The sequence below is a fragment of the Camellia sinensis genome, chromosome 8 (assembly GCF_055761805.1).
Source record: "Camellia sinensis isolate YWXY chromosome 8, ASM5576180v1, whole genome shotgun sequence".
Lineage (NCBI taxonomy): Eukaryota > Viridiplantae > Streptophyta > Magnoliopsida > Ericales > Theaceae > Camellia > Camellia sinensis.
The window spans coordinates 161910536-161933336 of NC_138968.1; the positions used below are offsets into that span (position 1 = coordinate 161910536).

Genomic DNA, 22801 nt, shown 5'->3' on the forward strand with positions numbered 1-22801 from the left:
CAAAATAATATTTTTTATTCAAAAAGTGAGTTTAGAGATATCTTATTATTTATGACAACTCTAATCATACATCTCTATTTTTTCAAAAATTTGAACATTTTCTTACTTTTCTTTCAAATTTTACCTAGTTTTTCTCCAAAATTTAAATTATTTTATTTATTTTTTTGTTAAATATAATTAATATTGATCTCATTTTAAAGGTATTGTTAATATCTTTTTAATGAAACTAATTTTATAAATATTGAATATACATATTAAAGTGATCCTCTATTTTTTCATCCTCCCTCTATATTTGGAGGATCAATTCATCCTCTTCCATTTGGGAGGAGGATATAGAGGATGGGTTGGAGTTGTTTTTTAGAGAGGATCCTCCATATTTGAAGATATGGAGCATGCATTGGAGATGCTCTTAGAGCATCTCCAACCACACCCTCTTCTCAAGAGGATGGAAATAATATTTTTTATTTAAAAAGTAAATATAGAGGAGGTCACTATTCATTCAAACTCCAATCACAAACCTTCATTTTCTTCATTAACTCTAATCAAAAAGTAATTTTTGTTCATTAATAAATATTTAATTTTAAAATTTTTGTAAAACATATTTAATATTATACTCATTTTTAAAGGTATGATTTTATACTTTTTATTGATGTCATTTTTATAAAAATTAAATTTACACATTAAAAGTTATTTCGAATATAATTAAGAAATATAGAGTGAATAGTATTTTAGAGTCTCTTCCATTTTTTCATCTTCCCTCTATATTTGGAGGATCAATTCATCCTCCTCCATTTGAGAGGAGGATATAGAGGATGGGTTGGAGTTGTTTTTGGGAGAGGATCCTCCATATTTGAAGATATAGAGGATGGGTTGGAGATGCTCTAATAAGGACATTTAAAAGTATCCACGTGGCATTGTTAATAAAAAAGCGCCACACCGTATCCCAGCTCCTTCACATGTGAACACTCCATCTGAATCTGAAGTAATAAAGGGCGCCTCTCCTTTTTCTGTCGTCTGTTGCGCGCCTTGCCCATTTGAGGGCTCAATTCGATTTCATATTTTAAAAGATATTGAGTAAAACGTATTTATAATTTTTTTTATTAAATTATATTTATATTGAGTTTTATATTTTAAATTATATTTATTATTATTTTTTAAAATATAATTGTGATTTGATGAAATTATTAATATATTTGATCTGCGTGATTTATATATATATATATATATTTTTTACTAATATCTTTTAAGTTCAAGTTAGCGAAATGAGGATTGAAATTGACCCAATAAGATGGGCAACAGTTCTCTCCGTATCTTTCCATCCAAAAACAGAAACAAAAAAACCAAAAAAAACATTTTCAGAACTCAGCTCATTCCCTCCAACTTTCAAATTCTCACCAAATCAAATTCAAAAAACCACACACACGCACATATATATGTATACAACGATGAAGCCTAAGCACTTAACTTCTCTCTCAAGCTTCTCCTTCAATCCTCCCCAAATTTTTTTCAAATCCTCATCTCAATCAAACCCTACTTCCCTCTCTCCAAGTCCCTCCAATGTCTTCCTTCAAATCCCCACTTTCATTGGCTTCATCAGTCGACGGCAGCAGCAGCGATCGGATGGGTCTGTCTCACCACCCTTCCGGTGAGATTCACGTCATTGTTGGGCCAATGTTCGCTGGAAAAACAACAGCTCTCCTTCGTCGAGTCAAATCTGAGGCCAACAATGGCAGGTACTTTGTTGACTTTGTTAATTTCGTGGATTTGAGTTTAATTCGGATATTCTGATAAGTAGCTAGAGATATAAGCTTTACCCAGATTTGTAAAGTTGGGTTCTGATTTGTAATTTAATTTGTGCAATTTATTCTCAACACTTTTATCGTGTTATGTAGTTCAGAAATTCTGAATGTTAATTAATTGTAGATGATAACAATGTGTTAAGTTTATGTTGGATGCATAAAGAATTTTATTTTATTTTATTTTAACTATTATTTTGGGGGCAACCATGTATATGTAGAAATGTTGCAATAATAAAGTCAAGCAAGGATACGAGATATGCGGTTGATTCGGTGGTGACACATGATGGGACAAAGTTTCCCTGTTGGGCGTTGCCGGATCTGTTGTCATTTAGGCAAAAATTTGGAGATGAGGCTTATGCCAAGGTATTTCAAACTTGAACCATTTGATTTGTGTTCTTTTTTTTTTTTTTAAAAAAAAATATTTTTTTGGTTGAGTCTATGTTGTCCCAGTTGTTCTATGGGCTTGGTAGCTTCATAAGTTGGATGTGTTTGATATATTGTAAGTGATATTGAAGTGATGTTACTATAATCTTCATGGTTTTATGTAAGAAGAATTTGATTGTTTCTTGTGGCTTGACATTGTACAAGTTACTTTTCTAATTATTGGTGTCGGTAAACTATATGTGAGCTAGGATTTAACTCAAAGAATTGAATCATGGACTATTGAAGCATTGTCATGATTAATATTGCTATGCTATTGGAAAGTAACAATAGGTGTAATTGGGCTGATATGCTTTTGGGTGCTATTTCAAACAAGAATCTTAACTGTTTAGGCTCTCCTTTTTATTTTTTTAAAAAATGTGAAACCAAATGCTATTCATGATTAACACCATTGCAGTCCTATATTTAAGGTTGGAGTTTTTTTTTTTTTAATGTTTTTTCTATTATCTTCTAAATGCTGGTTACATGTTGGCAGCTAGATGTGATTGGCATTGATGAAGCTCAATTTTTTGGCGACCTTTATGATTTTTGCTGCGAGGTTGCTGACCATGATGGGAAAACTGTAATAGTTGCTGGGCTAGATGGGGACTATTTGAGGTTTTTCTAACAGATTAATTCATTTTTTTTTTCTTTTCCTTGATGCAAATTTGTGACGGGCCTTTGTTGTGGTGTTTTTGCTTGTTACTCATTTTTATGTTATTATTATTAATTTTTTTACTTTAAAATTTTGCCTTTTCTCTGCAATCTTTTTATGTAAAATTAAAATGTTTATTGCAGAAGGACCTTTGGTTCAGTGCTTGATATAATACCTATTGCTGATTCCATAACCAAGCTGACAGCTCGATGTGAGCTTTGTGGCAAGCGGGCCTTCTTTACCTTACGGAAGACTGATGAAACAGAGACGGAGTTGATTGGTGGTTCGAATGTCTACATGCCTGTATGCCGCCAGCACTATGTCAATGGACAAGCTGTCATGGAAGCAGCACGGAATGTCCTGGAATCTCATGGTAAAGTTCAGAGTGACTCTCATTTGGAGGAAGTTGCAGTTGTTTAGTGTCTCTGGCTTCTTTACAGCTTAATATATGTCTTTTGGCTTCTACATATTTCAATCAGTTGTCCGCTTAACATGTTGAATTTGGATTTTCCAGTCTTGCTATTGTACCCTTTCTCATATGTATATAGAAGAAAGTGTCTTGCTTTCATTATATAGATAACTAGCACTTTAGTATTTTCAGTTTTTGTTCTAAAGATGGTAAAATAGGTGGCAATGCAGCTGATTTGTGTTGAATGTAGAAAATATCTATCACTTCTTTTTTCTCAAATTCCAAATCACAGTGCCTATTGGTACCAGGTATGTGCTGACTTCTCCTTCAGATGTTTTTGCTTGGATCCATGATTCAGTGCTCTAAAATGGGAGCACTAATGCCAGCTCATTAGCTCTAATGAGCTGGCAATGCAAGGAAAAAAAAAGAGGGGCTAAACTATCACATTAGTGGTGGGATTCACATGGTGCCACATCATTAATGGTTATTTTAGTGGTATTAAATTAGTGGTCTAAAGCATTTTTCAGGTTTTTAATCCAGAATATATAGCTCTGAATGCATACAATGAGGTTGGGCAATTTGGGGCTCATTTGGGTTTCCACTAGTACACTTATATTACTCCCGCTGACCTGTGCCAAGTGTAAAGTAGATGCAATCTGATCTTGCAACTTTGCCATGCGGTGATTGTGCAGAATAAATCACACAATTGCCAGAGTAATCAATCACAAAAATAAAAACAAAAACAAAAAAATTATACATGTGATTTGGCAAGATTATCTACGGCCATGGCTAACACTAGTTCTACTATAATAAAAAAATGAGAATAGAACAATATGGTTACTTGTGCAAACAACAATGGCACTGTTTGGGAACCTGAGATTTAGGCTATTATAGCCTCAATTTAAATTTTAGCCAAAAAGCGTGAACAGTTCACACGTGGTACAGCTACGTTAGAAACCGGGGATGGAATTACCATTTTGGTCTTTGACTATTTCAAAGGGTGTGAGTTATACACACAACTGAAACCCAAGTGCCCTATTTTTATCTCTTTCGTTCCGTCTCTCACATCGGTTGTAGCAACACCAGTGTGTGACTGATCTCTCTTCGGCGGACCTCTGCCTTGCACAGAACACGATGGGCGAAGAACAACGACAGGTAAATCATGTGAACCGATTATACACGTGTTTGTTACCTTTGTCGACTCGGTTTGAAACTTTTTCCATTCCGATCTATGACATCTTCCTTTGTTTTGGCCTATAGTGATGGTATTCGGTTGGTATTTATGCTGATCTGGTGATGATTCGTCTTTCTCCAAATATAAATTGCTGACAACATTTTTTTTTTCTTTTCTCGCCTTAGTTAAATGCCTTCCACAGAACCGCAAAGGTTTTTTTCTAAACATTTTTTTTGTGTTGAGTTACCCAGGTTTTTTCCCCTGTGATTTCCATAATTACCATTCACGGTTGGAGTGATGTAATCGTTGCTTAGGTTTGGATTTTTTTTTTTTTTTTGTTTCAAAACAATTTTTTCCATAATTATCATTCACAACCCAGTTTTTCCCATTTTTTCCCCTGTTTTTCCCATTCGAATGATGTAATCCCCCTTGATTTCCATTATTATCATTCACAATCCACTGTGTTTTTCCCATTTTTTTTCTGTCCATCTGTGTTTGTGCGTCATATATGAGATGGACCAAAATTTTCAATAATTTTCTGTCAATCTGTGTTGGGGAAAATGCTGGTTATAGTTCCTTGTACATATTGTTGATCAACTAAGATGAATTGTTAATAGAATGATAAATATTAAGAATGTTCAGTTAATGGTTTCCATTCAGTTATCAATCTCATTTTTAATACTAAGTTCACTTCTCTGAATTATGCATAATGATTTTGTACTTCCACATGTGTTAGTTCTTTTACACTGCAATGCTCTGAACTTGGTCACCTTTGCTAAATTTGCTCCAGCAAGTGGTAGGGTTAGAGAATTGGGATAAGACTATTGAATTAAGTTGTTATACTAACTCAATTGTTCCATGGACTTTCTTATATACTGGCTCCCTTATTCATTAAAAACAACAAAATACTAATAATAATCAGTGGAAATTTGGTCGTTCTGTCTTGTTTTGAGTGTTCTATTTTAGTGTTGCCCTTGTAGGCTTTAGGTATTCATTTGGATGGGGGGAAAAAATTGTTCTTACAATTGGTAAAGCGAAGACATGAAATTATTTTGTTTACTCAAAACCAAGACATGAAAAAATGTGTTATTAGAATTGGCAATGCCCTCATTTCCATGGCCCAGTTCATGTTATTCGACTACATTTGTAGTTTCTAAATTATAATTTATAAATACATATATGGCAGTTGGTATCTATTGGTTGAGTGATTCATTTAAGAGTTTGTCATTTCATATTCAAATAATTGTGAAAATACTCTATTCTATTTTATAGCTCTTCAATATAAATAACGACAACAACGGTGATATGTATTGGTTTAGTTGTTCATTTAAGAGTTGAAATGATAATGTCGGACCACGCCAAACTATAGATGACGCATGGTTGTTGAGATAGAATCACATCAGATCATTATTATTTATACTAAAGATGAACCTGTTTTATCTGTAAAGTGTATTCGTAAATTCTAAAAATCATTATTTTTACTAAATATTTGTTAGTAAGAAACAGCGGATGGCTTCGTCTATGTCCACTAGCACGTCAACAGGGCCACGACGAATGTGTGCTTGCGGCTATGGCCATTGTTTTGTTAAGATTTTCAGATCCCACAAAAATCTTGGTCGTGCATATTATGTTTGTCCTCGGCCTGTGGTGAGTTGTGTAAAATACGTTTTTTGAATCTCCATTTATTGGCAAAATTGAACTTCATTAGCTAACCACAGTTATGTTTGTTGCTCATCAGCAATGTGTAAATTGGATTGGTTGGTGTGATGAATCAGGGAGACCGAGCCCCGACCATGACTCATCCCCAACCGAAGTGATGCAGTTACGGGCTGACATCGTGCAAATTTTTAATACCTTGCGTGTCATTAAAACAATTATTTCTGTGTTGTGCATAACGGTTATCATATTATTACTGCGCATGTAAAATGTTGTAACAACATCGCGTATGTACGTTGGATGCTTGTCTAACTAGTAACTGAAGTAACAAAACTGGACTACTGTAAATGCACCTTTCTATTTTTAGTTATGTCCTATGTTTCTCCTACATTCCAGTTTAATTTTGCATATCATATGTGCTTGTGATATGTTGTCTATTTTCCGTTTCTAATTTATTTGTGTAAAATGTGTACACTACCTTTTACCGTAATTAGTTCAATGGCGGCAACACGCTCCTCCCCTCGAACACCGTCCAAACATAAAGGTGTTGGACAGTTGCCTACTGAAGGGTTGCCTGATTACATTGATCTTTCGCATAAAGCAACTTGGGACAGTGTATCAACCGAAATTTTCTTAGAGTGTGTGCGGTAGCAAATTTTAGCGGGACGTAGGCTAGGTACAACTATCTCAGTTGCCAGGTATAAGGAAATTTCTGTGTAATTTGCTAAGCGCACAGGCAAGCGTCATGACATGAAACAGTTCAAGAACAAGTACCTTGCTTTGAAGAATGAGTGGCAGGCATGGAATAAATTGATGGACACCAGTAAGGGTGTAATTGGGATTGGGTTCGACAGGTCAATCGGGTTGTTCACCGCGTCAGACGAATGGTGGGAACATTTGAAATCGGTATGCATTGGAATATAGCATGTTGTACTGTATTGTTTAATTCATATTCGTAATTTTTTTGGTTGTTTGTTACTCTACAACTTTAATTTGGGATTCTAATTGTTATTCTTCTCATTTGCAGACAAACAAGCTAGCTTACAAATTCAAGACAAAGCCATTGGAACATGAAGATTTGATGCGGGAAGTTTTCACAGGTGTAACCGCGACTGGGAAACATCATTGGACCCCTGGCGAGCCTGTTGTGGACATTGCTGACGGTGAATCCGATTCTGCTGACTCACCTGGGTTGCAGCCATTTACTGCGCCATATGAACCGGTTGTGGAGTCACCACCACCCTCCTCCATTGTCCACGTAGATGAAGCGGAGCAAGGGTCAAAGCGCAAGAAGGGGGCGAGTTCAAGTGGAAAGTCGAAGAAGCCGTCCACTGGCGCATCAGTGCTTGCAAACAGTTTCAACCATCTCTCCGAGGCTGTTCGTTCACAGAAGCACCTTACGATCAGGCATGGAACTGGTGCATCTCAAAAGTATGGCATTGAGGCATGCATGCAGAGGATTATGGCTATACCCGACTTTCTCAGTACGCCTCTTTTCCACTTTGCCTGTATTGCTTTGGAGAATGCAGATTACCGTGAGATACTAATGTGCATGCCTGATGATGGTAATGTGGTCGGTTGGCTTGCGGCATTGAAGGCCTCCAAAAGACTGTGAGAACTGTGGTTTGTTGTTTTTTGGGATAATGGAAACAATTGTGGGTGTTTGTGGACATGACTTGTGCTGTTTTTTTTTTTTTTTAATTTTTGCTTTTTGCTAGCTTTGCTTATCAGGACTGTTAGTTAATATTAATGTTTTGGGTGAATTGATGTGGACCTAATGTCCAACATTTTATGCAGTATTGCTTCATTGATGCGTGGTTTGTGTTGACTATACCAGCATTCGTAACTACAAGTGTTCAATTTCATTGACTGCATTCCTCTTTATGGTTTGTAGGAAAATGTGGATGTATGCATAGGTGTTGCCATTCTTTGTTATTTTGTGTAGTAGTTTATGCAATATGATAAGACTACATGGTCAACGTAATTAATCCTGTGAGATGTGCATTGTAGGGTTCAACACTGTTGATATGTGGAATGGTGAATGTAGCAATCTGCATCGAAATAATGATGATTACATAATCGAGCAAGGAGAAGATCAAGAGGACCAACAGAATGATGTAATCGTTGAAGCAGTGCGACATACAATGGAATATTATGTAAAGTACATGGACAAGATCCCATGTCGAACTTCAATTTTAACCGGTCGTGCATGGATTGAAGAATTATTTGATGGACACTTGGGTAGGGGTGAAGAAAATTTGCATATGCCTCTGTATGTGTTTAAAGCGTTATGTCATACATTACGACGAGATTTTGGTTTACGGGTACCTAAAGGACCTCATGGATTACACATTGAAGAAAGTGTTGCCATGTTCATACATACCTTGGCTGGCTACCAAAATCGAAGCATTCAAGAGCGGTTTCAGCACTCGGGAGAAACGGTTTCTCAACATTTTCATGCAGTGTTGGATGTAATGAAATTGTTCACAGAACAGCATTGCAAGCCCACCAGAGCTCAAACTAGTAGGCATCCCAAATTGCGTTCAAGAGGCAAATACATACCATTCAAGGTAAGAATGCTGTAATTGTCATTAAGAACACTTGTTTACAATGCGGTGTTCAATTAAATAGTTGTGATGTGTTCTATTATGTCAGAATTGTATAGGTGCGTTGGATGGAACTCACGTAGAAGCTGTGTTGCCTGTCCGTGATGCAGCCACATATTACGGCCGAAAAGGGTATCCAACCCAAAATATACTAGCTGTGGCAGACTTTGACATGTGCTTCATTTTTATTTCCTGCGGCTGGGATGGAAGCATGCATGATAGTCGCATCTTTAAAGAAGTAATTGAAAATCAGCGTGTACCGTTTCCGCACCCACAAAAAGGTAACAAATTTCAAATTCACAACTAGTTGGGGTTCATGTCACGTGTATATAATTATTATTTTTATTTAATTTTATTTAACTATAGGTAAATATTACCTTGTGGATGCGGGATATCCAAACAAGAAGGGGCACCTGGCAACCATTCAAAGGGTCTCGGTATCATCAAGCACAATTTCGGGAACATGGACAACCCGATAACCCGAGAGAAATGTTTAACGAAGCGCATGCGTCACTAAGGAGTGTAGTGGAAAGGACTTTTGGAGTGTGAAAATCTCAGTGGAAGTTCCTGCACAACATGCCAGACTATGATTTTGCGACGGTGGAAGTGCCGTTGGTCGATGCATCAATGGCCTTACACAATTTTATTCGTAGACACGAGATAGCTGCCTTGGGCAACGACAGACAATATTTTGTTTCATCAGCCCCGGATGACATGCTCGACGTTCACGCTGGCGGACAAAATCTCGATGATGGGTTCATGGTTGGGGATACAGATGTGGATATGGCAAGAGTTCGTGTTCGCATATGCGACCATTTGTTTTATATACGTAGGTTGGGACTATTGTGAATATGCTGTTTTCGATGTGGGAATTTGTTTCGGAATGTGACCCACGTAGCAAGCCTTTGGACTTATGGAACTATTTGTAATGCACAATATTCGAACTGCAGTATCAGTTATGTTTGTAATGTACTTATAAATTTTATTTAACTAGATCATCCTTTAGTTTCGTTCAATTTTGCACCTATTGGATGCCTTTGACATTTGCCTCACAGTCAAATTTCATGACAAGAATTGCATTTTTTTTTGAAATGTCGTTCATAAATTTTTTTGGTAATTTATTCAATTTCTGAGAAATTCAATAATTTTATAAGTTGATTTTTTTTTTTATTTGTAGAAAAACATAGAAATTCATATTTAATTCTTAACAGATTTTGAGAAAATGTTTTACATTTTTTATAAACATCAACTAAAGAAAAGAGTTCACGGTTAAGGCAAAAATATATTTCAATTTAATTTTTATTATTTATGATAATGAGACCGTACACATTAGAGTTGGAACAAAATTACTTGAAAAAAATTAGTTGGATAAGAAAAATAGTTCAAAACAGAAATTGGGAAAAAAAAAATTAAAACAAATGTGATTTACACAAAATTAATTTGGAAAAAAAGTAAATTCCGAATTTTTATTTGAAAAAGTAAATTAATTGACAACTAAATAATTGTTGAAAAATATGTATTTTTCAAAAAAAAAAAAATCATTATAAACTGGCCATTTTTAATAAATTTTAAATTTTAAAAGAATTATAAATTATATTAATGAGTCAGGTTTAATAAATGACTGAAAGTTTGTTCATATATGTAATTAATTGTGTATAAGTTTTACATATATATATATTTGATCTGTTCATTTTAAAAATTACACTTCAATTAAAATAACTGACAATTCTTTTTATTTTTTTGTTACCCAGATTTGTTTTGTTTTTTTGTTTTTTTTTTCAATTAAAAGTAACCATCCTTTTTTTTTTCAATTAATGACAATGGGTACAGGTAGGTATTAATTTTTGGGGAACTTACTGATAAGTACCATGTACTAAGTTCAAAACCCAGCTAATCCCAAAACAAAATACTTGCACCAATTAGTCCAATACATTTTTAATTGTTACCAAAAAATCTTTTTTTTTTTTTAATTTACAGACACTGTTCACATCTTATTATCGTCGGACTTCCGTCAAACGGTCGCTGGAGACTCGTCGGAATGTTTAAAACATGTTATGAAACTGTAAAATTTTACAGTTCTAAAAAATGTTATAAAACTGCAAAATTTTACAGTTTTAAACCATGATTCATTCCAGCACCAAAAAAAAAATTGAAACTGTAAAATTTTACAGTTTTCACCGCCTGTAACTAAAACTCGAAAATTACTTGTTCAGAATTCGAAAATTTTCTCATTACAAATCTGTGTGATATCTGTACAAATCTGAGTCATTACAGATTTGTTTCAATGATATTATAGATCTATTTCATCATCAACAACAACAACCATAGATCAACAACTATCCCAAAAAAAATCTGTAAATAGAGAGAGAAAGAGAGAGAAATTGACAAAGATATATACACAAATCTGTTCAATCTAAGGACAGATCTGAGGATGAGCGTCTTCTTGTTCTTGTTCTTCATCATCTTCTTGTTCTTGTTCTTCATCGCCTTCTTGTTTGACTTTAGGACTGAGATTAGGGTTAGAGGAGGAGGCGTAAAGAAGGAAGCAAAAAGCAGAGAGAGAGGGGAAAGGACTTTTGGGTGTACTAAAAAAGTTATGGGATTAAATGGTGTCCACATATTTCACATGGGACCTATGGGTAATTTCCCCTTAATTTTTTTGGTCAATTAACTTTCACAATTTGATTTACAACTCAACTTTGACAAAACAACCATCCTGATGTGCAGTCCGTACGTCACGTGAGGGGTTCACCGAGCTGCTGCCAACGGCGGGAACATTGGTTATGTAGGGGCAATTTGGTAATTTAATAACAAAACTCTCTCCAATACAATCATTTAAAAATATTCTCATTCATCTTCCCAAACACAAAAACTAAAATAACCTATTAAAATAGCTAAATAGCCAAAAAACTTACTAAAATAGTCACTTCCCAAACGATGCCAATATATAAGGTTTCTATGTACTCAAAACTAATTAATCTTGGTGAGGTATATAGTACTTATCAGATTTTACAAATCTAATGGTGATCACTTCTGAAACCAAGCTTAAAAGACCTAGAGAGCAATGAGAAATGAAAACCAACTTGAGGTGTCGTTTGGGAAGTGGATTAGTTTTTTGATTTTTTAGTTTTTTTAACATGAGGCTAAAAAACTTGATTTGGAAAGGATTTTTTGATTTTTTAACTTTTTGATGAGATGTCCACATGTTAAACGACTGAACTGCCCTTGGTAATACTTTTCCACTCCTAGCCGGCTCCTTCCTCCATGTCAATGTTATTGTATATTTTTTTTTTGTTGAGGCGTATTAAATTGGATTTTTTTTAAATTTATCTTTTTGTCATTTTTTTTTGTATACATTAATTTGTTTTTATTTTTCAAAATTGATTTTTCATGTGTTTATTTATTTTTAAATTACGTGACAAATGCTAATTTCTATTTAATTTTTTTTGAATGAGGTGTATTTTTGTGGTTCTTTTTTTTTTTAAATTTTCGTTTTTGTCATTTTTATTTTTATTTGTATAAATTAATTTGTTTTTATTTTTCAAAAATGATTTGTATACATTAATTTGTTTTTATTTTTCAAAAATGATTTTTCATGTGTTTTATTTATTTTTAAATTACGTGGCAAATGCTAATTTCTATTTTTATTTATTTATTTTTTGATGAGGCATATTTTTGTGGGTTTTTTTTTAATTTATGTTTTTGTCATTTTTATTTTTATTTGTATACATTAATTTGTTTTTATTTTTCAAAAATGGTTTTTCATGTGTTTTATTTATTTTTAAATTACGTGGCAAATGCTAATTTTTGTTTTTAAATTTTTTTTCTTTTTTTTCGGATGAGGCGTATTTTTGTAGTTCTTTTTTTTTTAAATTTAGGTTTTTGTCATTTTTATTTTTATGGGGTTTTTTTTTAAGGTCCTTCGTATTAAGATTTTATAGCATAAAGGATATCTAATATTTTTATAATGTCTAAGGTCCCTTAAGTTGATTCAGAGAAAATTAGTCTAGAGAAATTCTTTGAGTTGAAAATGTTGAGAATAGATTGATGATAATTTTGGGAAGGAAATGATCATGAAGGGCAAAGCTTGTGATTCAACATCATGGGGTGGTTTGGATTGGAGATGCAACATGACATAGAGGTTGACGATGGAAATAAGATAAATGACAAATTCTATGTTGAAAAATCTTATATCAGGGACCAATCCAGAAAAATTTTCAATCCAAATCAGAGAATTTCTCTGGACCAACCCAGAGAAATTTCAATTCAAACCAGAGAATTTCTCTGGACCAACTCAGAGAAATTTCAGTTCAAAGTAGAGGCCTAATCAAAACGTTAATGTTAAACTATATAGTAGATGAACTTAGCAGAGGAACAAATACAGTCCTCAGATGCACTTCTGGAGATGAGTTACTATTGGTGAAGTTTGAACGAAAACAACCTTTGCATAATAACTAAAGGATTAAAACCTTAAAATAGTACAAAATCTGTTAAATAAATTCATCCACTTATAAGAAGCAAATTACCAATTGTAACTTTTCAAAGTTACCTTGATTGTCATCAGGCCTAAATACATGATCAAACTTGAATTGCTTTCTCAAAGAATCAGAGAAAATAATCTGCAACTCATTTTCCTGAGATGAATCAAAATCAACTACAGTAGTAGACCCATTTGCAATTTCATCTTGGCTTAATGGTCTGCACCTGCAGAAGACCCTGATATTCCCTTTAAGCTTAATCACTTTATTATAGAGTTGCTGCCGTTTAGAGCACTCTTCAAGGTACTTCTTCTTCACAAGTTCACACTCTTCGTGATGTTTGCGACTGGATTTCTCTCCCGGCGATCTTTGAGAACCTTCTCGGCCTTCTTCAGCGCGTCGCTGGGACTCGATGTGCCTTGGCTGAAAACAATGGCGTCCACGATGTGACGGGCCGTTAGCCGGCCGTTCGTCGTCATTCTCCTCAGCTGCAACAGCCTTTTCGAGCTCGCAGCGAACGTTATAATGGAGAGCCGATCGGAGGAGGAGAGAGACGATACCACCAATCAGAGGAAGTGCTACTCTGCAATAGTAGAGAATGAGAGATAAAAGAGTCAAATTTCTCTGATATATGTTTAGGGACCTTAGACATCAAAAAAACAATTTTGTGGATCTTTTCTATTGCGAAAAGTGGGAGAGGGACCCTAGATTAATTTTCCTTATTTTTATTTGTATACATTAATTTGTTTTTATTTTTCAAAAGTGATTTTTCATGTGTTTTATTTATTTTTAAATTCCGTGGCAAATGCTAATTTCTGTTTTTAATTTTTTTTTTTGGATGAGGCGGATTTTTGTGGTTCTTTTTTTTTTTTAATTTATGTTTTTGTCATTTTTATTTTTATTTGTATACATTAATTTGTTTTTATTTTTCAAAAATGGTTTTTCATGTGTTTTATTTATTTTTAAATTACGTGGCAAATGTTAATTTCTGTTTTTATTTTTATTTTTTTTGGATGAGGTGTATTTTTGTGGTTCGTTTTTTTTAATTTACGTTTTTGTCATTTTTATTTTATTTGTATACATTAATTTGTTTTTATTTTTAAAAAATGATTTTTTATGTGTTTTATTTATTTTTAAATTACGTGACAACTGCTAATTTCTGTTTTTAATTTTTTCTTTTTTTTTTTGGGAAAAGGTTTTTTTTTTAAGTTTGTGTGTGGTGAGGCGATGCCTCTTTCAATAGGTTTATGTGAGGGTAGTTTGGTAAATTTATCAAAGCATGAGTTGTTGCCAAGCACCTGACAAACTTTTATCTCCATTTGGCTAATTTAACTTTTTTTGTCTCGTAGTGGCTAAAATAGCCCACACTTCTCTTGCCAAACGGAGGCTGACTAACTTCACTAGCCTTCTCTCCCATTGTAAGCAAATCAAGAATACCCTCTATGATGACTGAAACTTTAATCTTGGTATCATTATCTCCATTTCTTAACCAAGTTCTCACAAAACAAGCTTACTTTCTCTGAGGGGATTGTTTGTGAAGAAAACAACAATGGGGGATCACATAATTCTCTTTCATTCCTCATCTCCTCAAGGAACCATTTATCCTTTCAAAGACACCAAATGGCAGGGCAATGAGATCATTGATTCACAGTTCCAAGTTTCAATCTTCTTGATATTAAAATTAACAGTGTCATTAACTATTCAAATACTATGGCTGGGACACACTGCATAGTTTCTAAGGCTGAAAGATCTCTGTATTTGGAGCAACAATTGTCCCAATTCACCTTCCTTTCAAAATAATCTCCTTTGAGACTTCAATCTCTGTTTATTCGCTGAGAAACTAATATCTCTGGCATTGCATTTGGTTGTAAATTATAAACACCACCTCCATAGTGATTAACAAACATGCTACTACTAATTGAATGGAAGCTCATAGGCATACACATATTGTCACTTTGCCCCTTTCCAGCATGAAAAGAATGTCACAGATGACAATTCAAGATGTCGTCATTTAACTTGAACTGAGTGCCTGCTCAATGAACATCAATCCAAAAAACTTCCTTTTCAACAAATACTCAAACTAACCAATGCCTATGTACATGTGGAAAAAATAAAAGATTGCAGTAAACATGGTTGCTGAGCAGCAGTTGCAGCTGCCTTCAGAGACATCAGCTTTTACGGTCATCATCATCATCATAGTCAACCTCAGAAAGGAATGGGTCCTTGAGAAGAACAGAGGCTGAGGGTCTATCCCTTGGCTGGCCAATGCACGTCTCAATGAAGGCCTTCAATTCTTGATCACTGACTTTGTTCAAGGCTTGAGGCTTCACTCCGGCTGTCACATTCTTGTATATCTTGGCTATACTGTCACACTCACTATATGGTATCTCCATGGTAGCCATTTCGAGCATGCACATTCCAAATGAGTATATGTCCACTAACTCTGTGTAATCCTCCTCGTACAGTTCTGGTGCCATATACTCGGGCGTCCCTATTAACGAATGAGCATGATGGCTCCTCCCTACTATTGTTGCCAAGCCCAGATCACCAATCTTGACCTACACATAAGATGTCATTTAGTTCCTGACATCATAGAAAGTAAGTCAATGAACAGCACTAGCCTCAACTGGAAAATTGTGTCCTAGTATCAGTTCACTTCCCATTTGTTTTAATACCAATTAGTTCTGGGAAGCATCTTGCTATTGCAAATAAATTTCTGCAAACTCCAACTAGTTGTCATGAAGGGGTGGGAAATAAAACTAAAACCATGGAAATACATACATACATATATATATATATATTCAAAGGGTGGCTTTATTCCCACTGCCCTTTTCACCAAAGACGCCTCATCTCATATTTTGTAACTTTTGCACAAAAGACAAAATTGTCCTTAGCAGATGAAAGAAAAGAAGTGTAAAGGTTTGGAGGAGGGGCAGTTTAGGTAGTTAACAAAAGTGTAAAGGGTTTTATTGTCATTTGCCCAATAAAAACAAAAAAGGAGTGCCATTGTCTAGCTGGTTAAAAGGGGAGATATTTCCTAAATTTTGTTAGCAATCAGAGGTTTCATAAGATGAAAAGGACATGTACATACCTTTCCGATGTTTCCGTTGATGAAAATGTTACTGCAATTAAGATCTCTATGAATGACGCAAGGATCATGGGTATGGAGATAATCCAAGCCCTTAAGTATCTGTCTTGACCACTTCTTCATGGCCTTCATTGACACATGGCGATGCTTCTTCCTGTAATCTCTCAGATTCCCTGAAGTGCATGCTTCAGTAATGAAATTCAATGTGTTGCGCTCATTGTCCTTCCAAAAACTGTAGAGAACAATAATGTAATCATTCTTCAACGACTTCAGCAATGCAATCTCCGACTGAAGCCTCTTGATGACAGAAGGATCATCACTGAACTTCCCTAACCGAACCTGATTCCATGCAACATCTCTTCCTTCACGCTGATCAAATCCCCTATAAACCTTCTTGACGGCACCAGCACCAAGCAGATCGCTGTACCGGCCAAACCGTCCAGATGGATCAACTTCAACAAATGGTTCTTTGTCTTGATCGGATGAATCAGGAGTTTGAGGTGACATCTCTGAATGTCATTCAGAAAAAAAATAGGAGCAAACAAAAGCCACCAGACAAAACACATTAAAGGAAAAGAAATACAATTTCTGATGATCTACCACAATCTCAAATCAGATCGTAATTAAAGAATAATAATCCCAGGTTGAATTGGTAATCACATGAAATTTGAAATTAGGGCTTGAATTAACAAATATTCAATTTAGGGCAAATTACATATACACCCCTCCAGGTTTGACAAAATTACAGATACCCCCCCTGAGGTTTGAGAAATTACGAATTCCCCCCTGAATGCTATATTTGCATAAGAAATTAGGGGGTAATTTGTTATGAAATATAAACCTCAGGGGGTAAATTGTTATGAAAATACAAACCTCAGGGGGCGGGATGTAATTTCTGAAACCTCAGGGGGGTATCTGTAATTTAACCAAACCTGGAGGGGTGTATATGTAATTTGCCCTTCAATAATTTATATATGCAAATTCCACAAAGAGGCATATTTTTAAAGCTGAAATAACCGATAAGTTGATCAAATCAGCAGAATCATTGCTCAAACTAAAGTTTAGTAGTGGTTCATAGAGTCCTATGGATTGAGTAAAAATAAACTCCAAGAAATAATACCAACACAAAGCAATATTTTTCAGTGGCATTGCTGCAGATTTAAGCTAATCAAACAGACTACAGCTGTGGTCATTGGTTATTCAAAAGAAATAGGTTTCAGCGACCCAATTGACGATCCAACTGAACAATGTACAATCAACAATCAAAAACACCAAACTGAACTAAAAAGATGTAAGTCAAACATAGCAACTCAGAATCTACTATTACAAATAATTTAACCACCCAATACCGACGCAGATAATCTAGTCAAAATTTGAAAAAGTGAGTTGGAATTTAAAAACCAAACCAATACCGACGCAGATAAAGAAATCTATGTGATCCAAAACAAAACAGAATTGTCAACTAAGACTGCTTCAGTTGACCTAAATATAATGGTTTGACCAAATTCAGATTTTTAAATCCAAACGAAATGTAAGAAATCAATGAGAAACAGGATTCTTACAGCTGATACAAACAAATTTAAGGGAAAAAAAAAGAAGAAAAGGTATCAAATTGAAGCACTTACCGCATTATTCAAAATTAGGGTTTAAACTCTGAAATTTTCAATCAGACCAAATTAGAAGGAAAAAAAAAAAACCAATATTCATGACGAGCAACGACGAGAACACAGAAAAACAACTCTCACGTCAAGATAAAACAAAATTGAAGCTCTGATGCATAGAAAAACTCGAAACTAGGGTTTCAATTATCAAAATTTCAACCGATTCAGAAGAGCGAAGAAAGATAAGAATTACCTTAAGAATACGAAGTTCGAGATATCTCCGAAAGGAGAAGCGGAGTGAGACGTCCTTGGCAAGTGTCTTCGAATGGAGAGAGAGAGAGAGAGAGAGAGAGACGAGAAGAAGAAGAGAAAAGAGAAGTCAGGTTTGAAGAAGCAAACAAACAGTGGCAGCGTAAAAAAGGCGGGGACGGCTTAGAGGCGGTATTTATCGGACCACGTGAAGTTTACTGATACTTTAATGTTTAATGACCTTCAAAATCAATTTATTTTGGAAAAATTACACATATCTCTTTGAGGTTTGTCATAATTATAAATATTTTTTTTATAATTTTAAAAATCACATAAATTTTTTTTACTTATAAAAATAATAGTCAGATTCTCCTTTTCTGTTAAAAGAGTCTTAACAATATTAACTGGACAGTAAAATTGACCATAATACCCTTCAACCACATTATAAAATCACACAACTAACATAATTGACTCTCATTCATTCTTTCTTATTGTAAATTACACTTACCTCCATAGGTTTAACATAATTATAGGCACCTCCCTATTGTAATATTCTGAATAGTTCTTTTTCCCCAAAAAATAAAAATAAAAGCTTATAAAAAAAGAATAAATACTCAAGTGATCTAAACCAAAAAAAAAAAAAAATCTTATATGATATTTTTCTTTATAATTTTTTAAAATTTTTATTTCATTACATTAATATATAAAATAAAAAAATATATAAACAGTGGTTGTATTTATTTTTATAATCATTTTATTTAATATTTTTTATTTTGTTAATGTGTTGTCTAAAAAATATCTTTAAAAAATAAATAAAATCAATAGTTCAAAAATAATTTTTGTTTATGGCACAATTTTTATTTTTATAATTATTTCATTTATTACTTAATTTTAAATAATTTTGTTTAGTTAGTTGTAAAGTGTTGTCTAAAAAAATGCCTCCAAAATTAAAAAAAATTATGGCACAATTTTTATATGTGGATATATTTTTTGAGTACCAACACGTGGCAAGGTGACGTCGACGTGTCAGCCGAGGTGCCACGTGTCCTGGTCGTGACGCCGAGGTGATCTCGGCAAGGCCGAGGTTATCTCCGAAGATATCAGAATCCGAGATAAGTGGATAAGGGACAAGAGTCCTAGAATGAAAAGGGAACTCAACCTGGATGAGAGACAAGAGTCCTAGAATGGGAGGAGACTTCAGTTTGGGTAAAGGTGAGACTCTTAGAGAGGTTATCCTAATCCCACTTGGAGTCTCAGATTAGCAGTAATCCTAAGTCCATTGGAGTTAGGCTCCCATTGGGACTAGGATTGAGTTGGCTATAAATAAGAGACACCCCCATGGGTCTAAGGTATGTTTTTTATGCTCAAGCTTGTGAGTTGAATAGATGATTGATTATCTTTGAGAGATATTGAGTACTGACTTGATCGTCGGAGTGTCCCCGGGTGGTCGAAACCACCGCGGGATTCTTATATTTCTGTTGCAGGTCAGTCGGGTGCCATCTATTCTGCCAGTGCTCTTCAGCTGGTTACTAAGCGGGCAGTGTGGTCGGAAAATCACCCACACAATTTGGCGCCGTCTGTGGGAAAGAAAGAAGAATAGATGGCCAATGACGGACAGAAGGATTAGATTAGAGACAATGCTCTTGCTGGGAATAGGAGATCTATCAACCTCGACGTTGAAGGGGACAATAGCAACACAGAAACTCGTGACCAGAGTCACAAAGTGAAAGAAGCCGGCCAGGAAGGTGACGCACCAAAGACAACAGATCGAAGCAACGAAGATGACCTCCAGGTATGCAAGGATAGATACCTGCGGAGGAACGAAGACCCTTCCAGAAGGGATGCAAAGACAGGGGGCATGAGCGCTCCCAAGGAAATAACATTCAAGTATAGAAGAACTCATCCTGAGTGAGCAGATCCCGAATTCCAGATCCTGGATCCCGGATCCGAGAAGACATGATCTCAGCCTAGACAAGTAGGCCCGAGAAGACGAGAGCTCAACCTGAATGAGTAGATCCAAGATTCCAGAAAACAAGAGCTCGGCACTTAAACCCGAGAAGAGAAGAGCTCAGTGAGCAAATCTCAAATCCCAGAAGATAAAAAAGAAACACACAAGATCGGACTGAAGTTAGCCAAGATGAAGACCTGTTGTAAAGACCACAAAGGAGTATGTGGAAACTATGCACGGGGCAGATCCCTTACCTACAGAACCATATCAAAGGGATTCTGGTGACCCTACGGACAAAAGAATGCAGAGACTTATAAAAAAACATGAGAAAAGAAATGTCTTGCCAAAGCGAGGCCGAGGTAACAATGGATCCAGCAAGCAAGAGGCAGAGAGAAGAAAAATATGTTTAACACTTGTTGAAATTTGTAGCAATTTACAAGTTGAATTTAAACCGAGATTATTCCTTATCTTCACTTGTTGAAATTTGTAGCAATTTACAAGTTGAAGTTAAACCGAGATTATTCCTTATCTTCACTTGTTGAAATTTGTAGCAATTTACAAGTCGAAGTTAAGCCGATTCCTTATCTTCACTTGTTGAAATTTGTAGCAATTTACAAGTTGAAGTTAAGCCGAGATTATTCCTTATCTTCGCTTGTTGAAATTTGTAGCAATTTACAAGTTGGAGTTAAGCTGATTCCTTATCTTCACTTGTTGAAATTTGTAGCAATTTACAAGTTGAAGTCAAGCTGAGATGGTTCCTTATCTTCACTTGTTGAAATTCGTAGCAATTTACAAGTTGAAGTTAAGCTGAGATTATTCCTTACCTTCACTTGTTGAAATTTATAATTTACAAGTTGAAGTTAAGCCAAGATTACTGTTTCTCTTCGCTTGTTTAAATTCGTAGCAATTTACGAGTTGAAGCAAAGCCGAGGTTATTGCTAAACACTTGTAGCAATCTACAGGTTGGTTAAACCAAAGAAGATGCTTAACACTTGTTGAAATTTGTAGCAATTTACAAGATAACGTTAAGCCGACATATGATCATCTGTTGAAATTTGCAGCAATTTACAGGTTGAAGAAAAAGCTAAGTATGTTGTTTAAACACTTGTTGAAATTCGTAGCAATTTACAAATAGATTATTGTTTAACACTTGTTATGTTAATCCTTGTTAATCCTTGTTACAGTATATGTTAATCCTTGTTGAAATTTGTAGCAATTTACAAGTAGGCTAGACCGAGATCACCGTTTAAACACTTGTTGAAACTTGAGAAAAAGTTTGTAAAGTTAACATTGAGTAGTATATGTTTCGTACTTGTTAGAATTTATGAAAAGTTTACAGGTCAGTATCTTGCCAAAGTAAAAGTTTTGTAGCTATTATACCCGAGGTATGTAACCCCGAGAAGATTGCACAAAGGAGGCAAAATATGAAAGGCATACAAAATATTCTAAGTATAGAATCATGCAAGAGCAGTTAGAAGAAGATCAAAACAGAATTCGTCATGATTAACACGCCTTCACCTTACAACATCATCTTGGGAAGGCCATGGTTGCATGCAATGGGGGCAGTTCCCTCAACGTTGCATCAACTATTGCGGTTCCCCACAGAACATGGGATTGAAGAAGTCAGAGGAGACCAACTGCAGGCAAAGAATTGCTCCATGGCAGCAATGAAAACTATCTGCAGCATTCGGGAACCAGGGAAGGCAGAGATTGAAGACGAGGACATGGAGGTCCTAGATGATGTCGGCAAGGAGCCAGCTAAAAAGAGTGAAGAGACACTGAAGAAAATCCTCGTCCAAGAGGGCGACGAAGAGCGCTTCTTTCTTTTCAGCTCAAGCTTAGCAGAAGAAGAAGAAAGAGAATTGAAAACAAAACTACTCGGCATCAATGGCAGGATATAGAAGACAGTTGGGAAGACTTCTCAGCAGCCTTCTCGGCCTCGAGCTCAGCCTCGATCTCCTGAAGAGTTTGATCAAGGCTCTTCTCGGCGATTAGCACCTCGGAGTTTGAAGGCAAAGATTGAAAGCAAGAATCTGAAAAAAGACACAGAAAACAGAAACATGAATGTAATTCGTAATCAAGAATGATGATGAAGCTATCAAGAAATCAAGACAAAAAGATTGCACAAGTTTGTCAAGCCAAGAACAATGGTAGAAATCAACAGATGTGTGAACATTGTGTATTCAAGAAGATGATTTGGACATAACGGGTAAAACAAGCAATGGTGATTAACAATGAAGCAGAGCTTCTTGGAAAGCAACAAGAAATAAAATCAGGAGGAACAGTGGCTTACCAGAAAGAGAGAAGCTGGAATGAGAATTGCCGAAGTCTGATGACAATGACAGAATGACGTAAAGCTTCACCAGAGGAGAGAAACGAAGACAGTTGCAGAAGCTTGAAAGCTTGGAACAAATGACGGATTTAAGCAAAAGAACTAGAAAGAGAAGAAGCCAGAGGATTAAATGAAAAAAAAAGAAAAATAGTCAAGAAGACGACAAAGTTCAAGAATAAAGCCAAGTGCACAGGCACTAAGTAAGTATGTGAAGAACAAGAGAGTAATGAACCAGACATGATGCTAGCAACATAAGCGGATATAACAAGGACAGTGCCAGGCATTCAAACAATTCAAAACTTGAAAACAGACGAAAATAGAAGGCAACAAATGACAAGTAAACAAGATTCAGAAGAGTTATAAAAAGTAAAGAGTTTATGAACCTA

General features: G+C 35.2%; 2 protein-coding genes across 2 annotated transcripts; one reads left to right on the forward strand and one right to left on the reverse strand.

Moving 5' to 3' along the window:
• Positions 1 to 1445: 1445 nt before the first annotated feature.
• Positions 1446 to 3468, forward strand: LOC114256402 (thymidine kinase a). Its single transcript, XM_028196051.2, has 4 exons — positions 1446 to 1733; positions 2018 to 2162; positions 2716 to 2837; positions 3018 to 3468. The coding sequence occupies exons 1-4, from the start codon at positions 1558 to 1560 to the stop codon at positions 3292 to 3294; spliced, it is 720 nt and encodes a 239-aa protein (XP_028051852.1). The 5' UTR covers positions 1446 to 1557; the 3' UTR covers positions 3295 to 3468.
• An 11622-nt stretch (positions 3469 to 15090) lies between these two features.
• Positions 15091 to 18499, reverse strand: LOC114256401 (putative serine/threonine-protein kinase WNK11). Its single transcript, XM_028196049.2, has 3 exons — positions 18140 to 18499; positions 16289 to 16794; positions 15091 to 15755 (listed from the first exon to the last, which is right to left on the reverse strand). Exons 2-3 carry the CDS (start codon positions 16790 to 16792, stop codon positions 15366 to 15368), a joined length of 894 nt encoding a protein of 297 aa, XP_028051850.2. The 5' UTR covers positions 16793 to 16794; positions 18140 to 18499; the 3' UTR covers positions 15091 to 15365.
• Positions 18500 to 22801: the final 4302 nt, after the last annotated feature.

Bases quoted from the DNA above. Each gene is read 5' to 3' on its own strand.
- LOC114256402 (XM_028196051.2), top strand. From the start codon at position 1,558: ATGTCTTCCTTCAAATCCCCACTTTCATTGGCTTCATCAGTCGACGGC. The intron at 2,163-2,715 runs GTATTTCAAACT...ACATGTTGGCAG, and splicing joins GAGATGAGGCTTATGCCAAG to CTAGATGTGATTGGCATTGA. The intron at 2,838-3,017 runs GTTTTTCTAACA...TGTTTATTGCAG, and splicing joins CTAGATGGGGACTATTTGAG to AAGGACCTTTGGTTCAGTGC.
- LOC114256401 (XM_028196049.2), bottom strand. From the start codon at position 16,792: ATGTCACCTCAAACTCCTGATTCATCCGATCAAGACAAAGAACCATTT. The intron at 15,756-16,288 runs GTATGTACATGT...TCTTATGTGTAG, and splicing joins TCAACGGAAACATCGGAAAG to GTCAAGATTGGTGATCTGGG.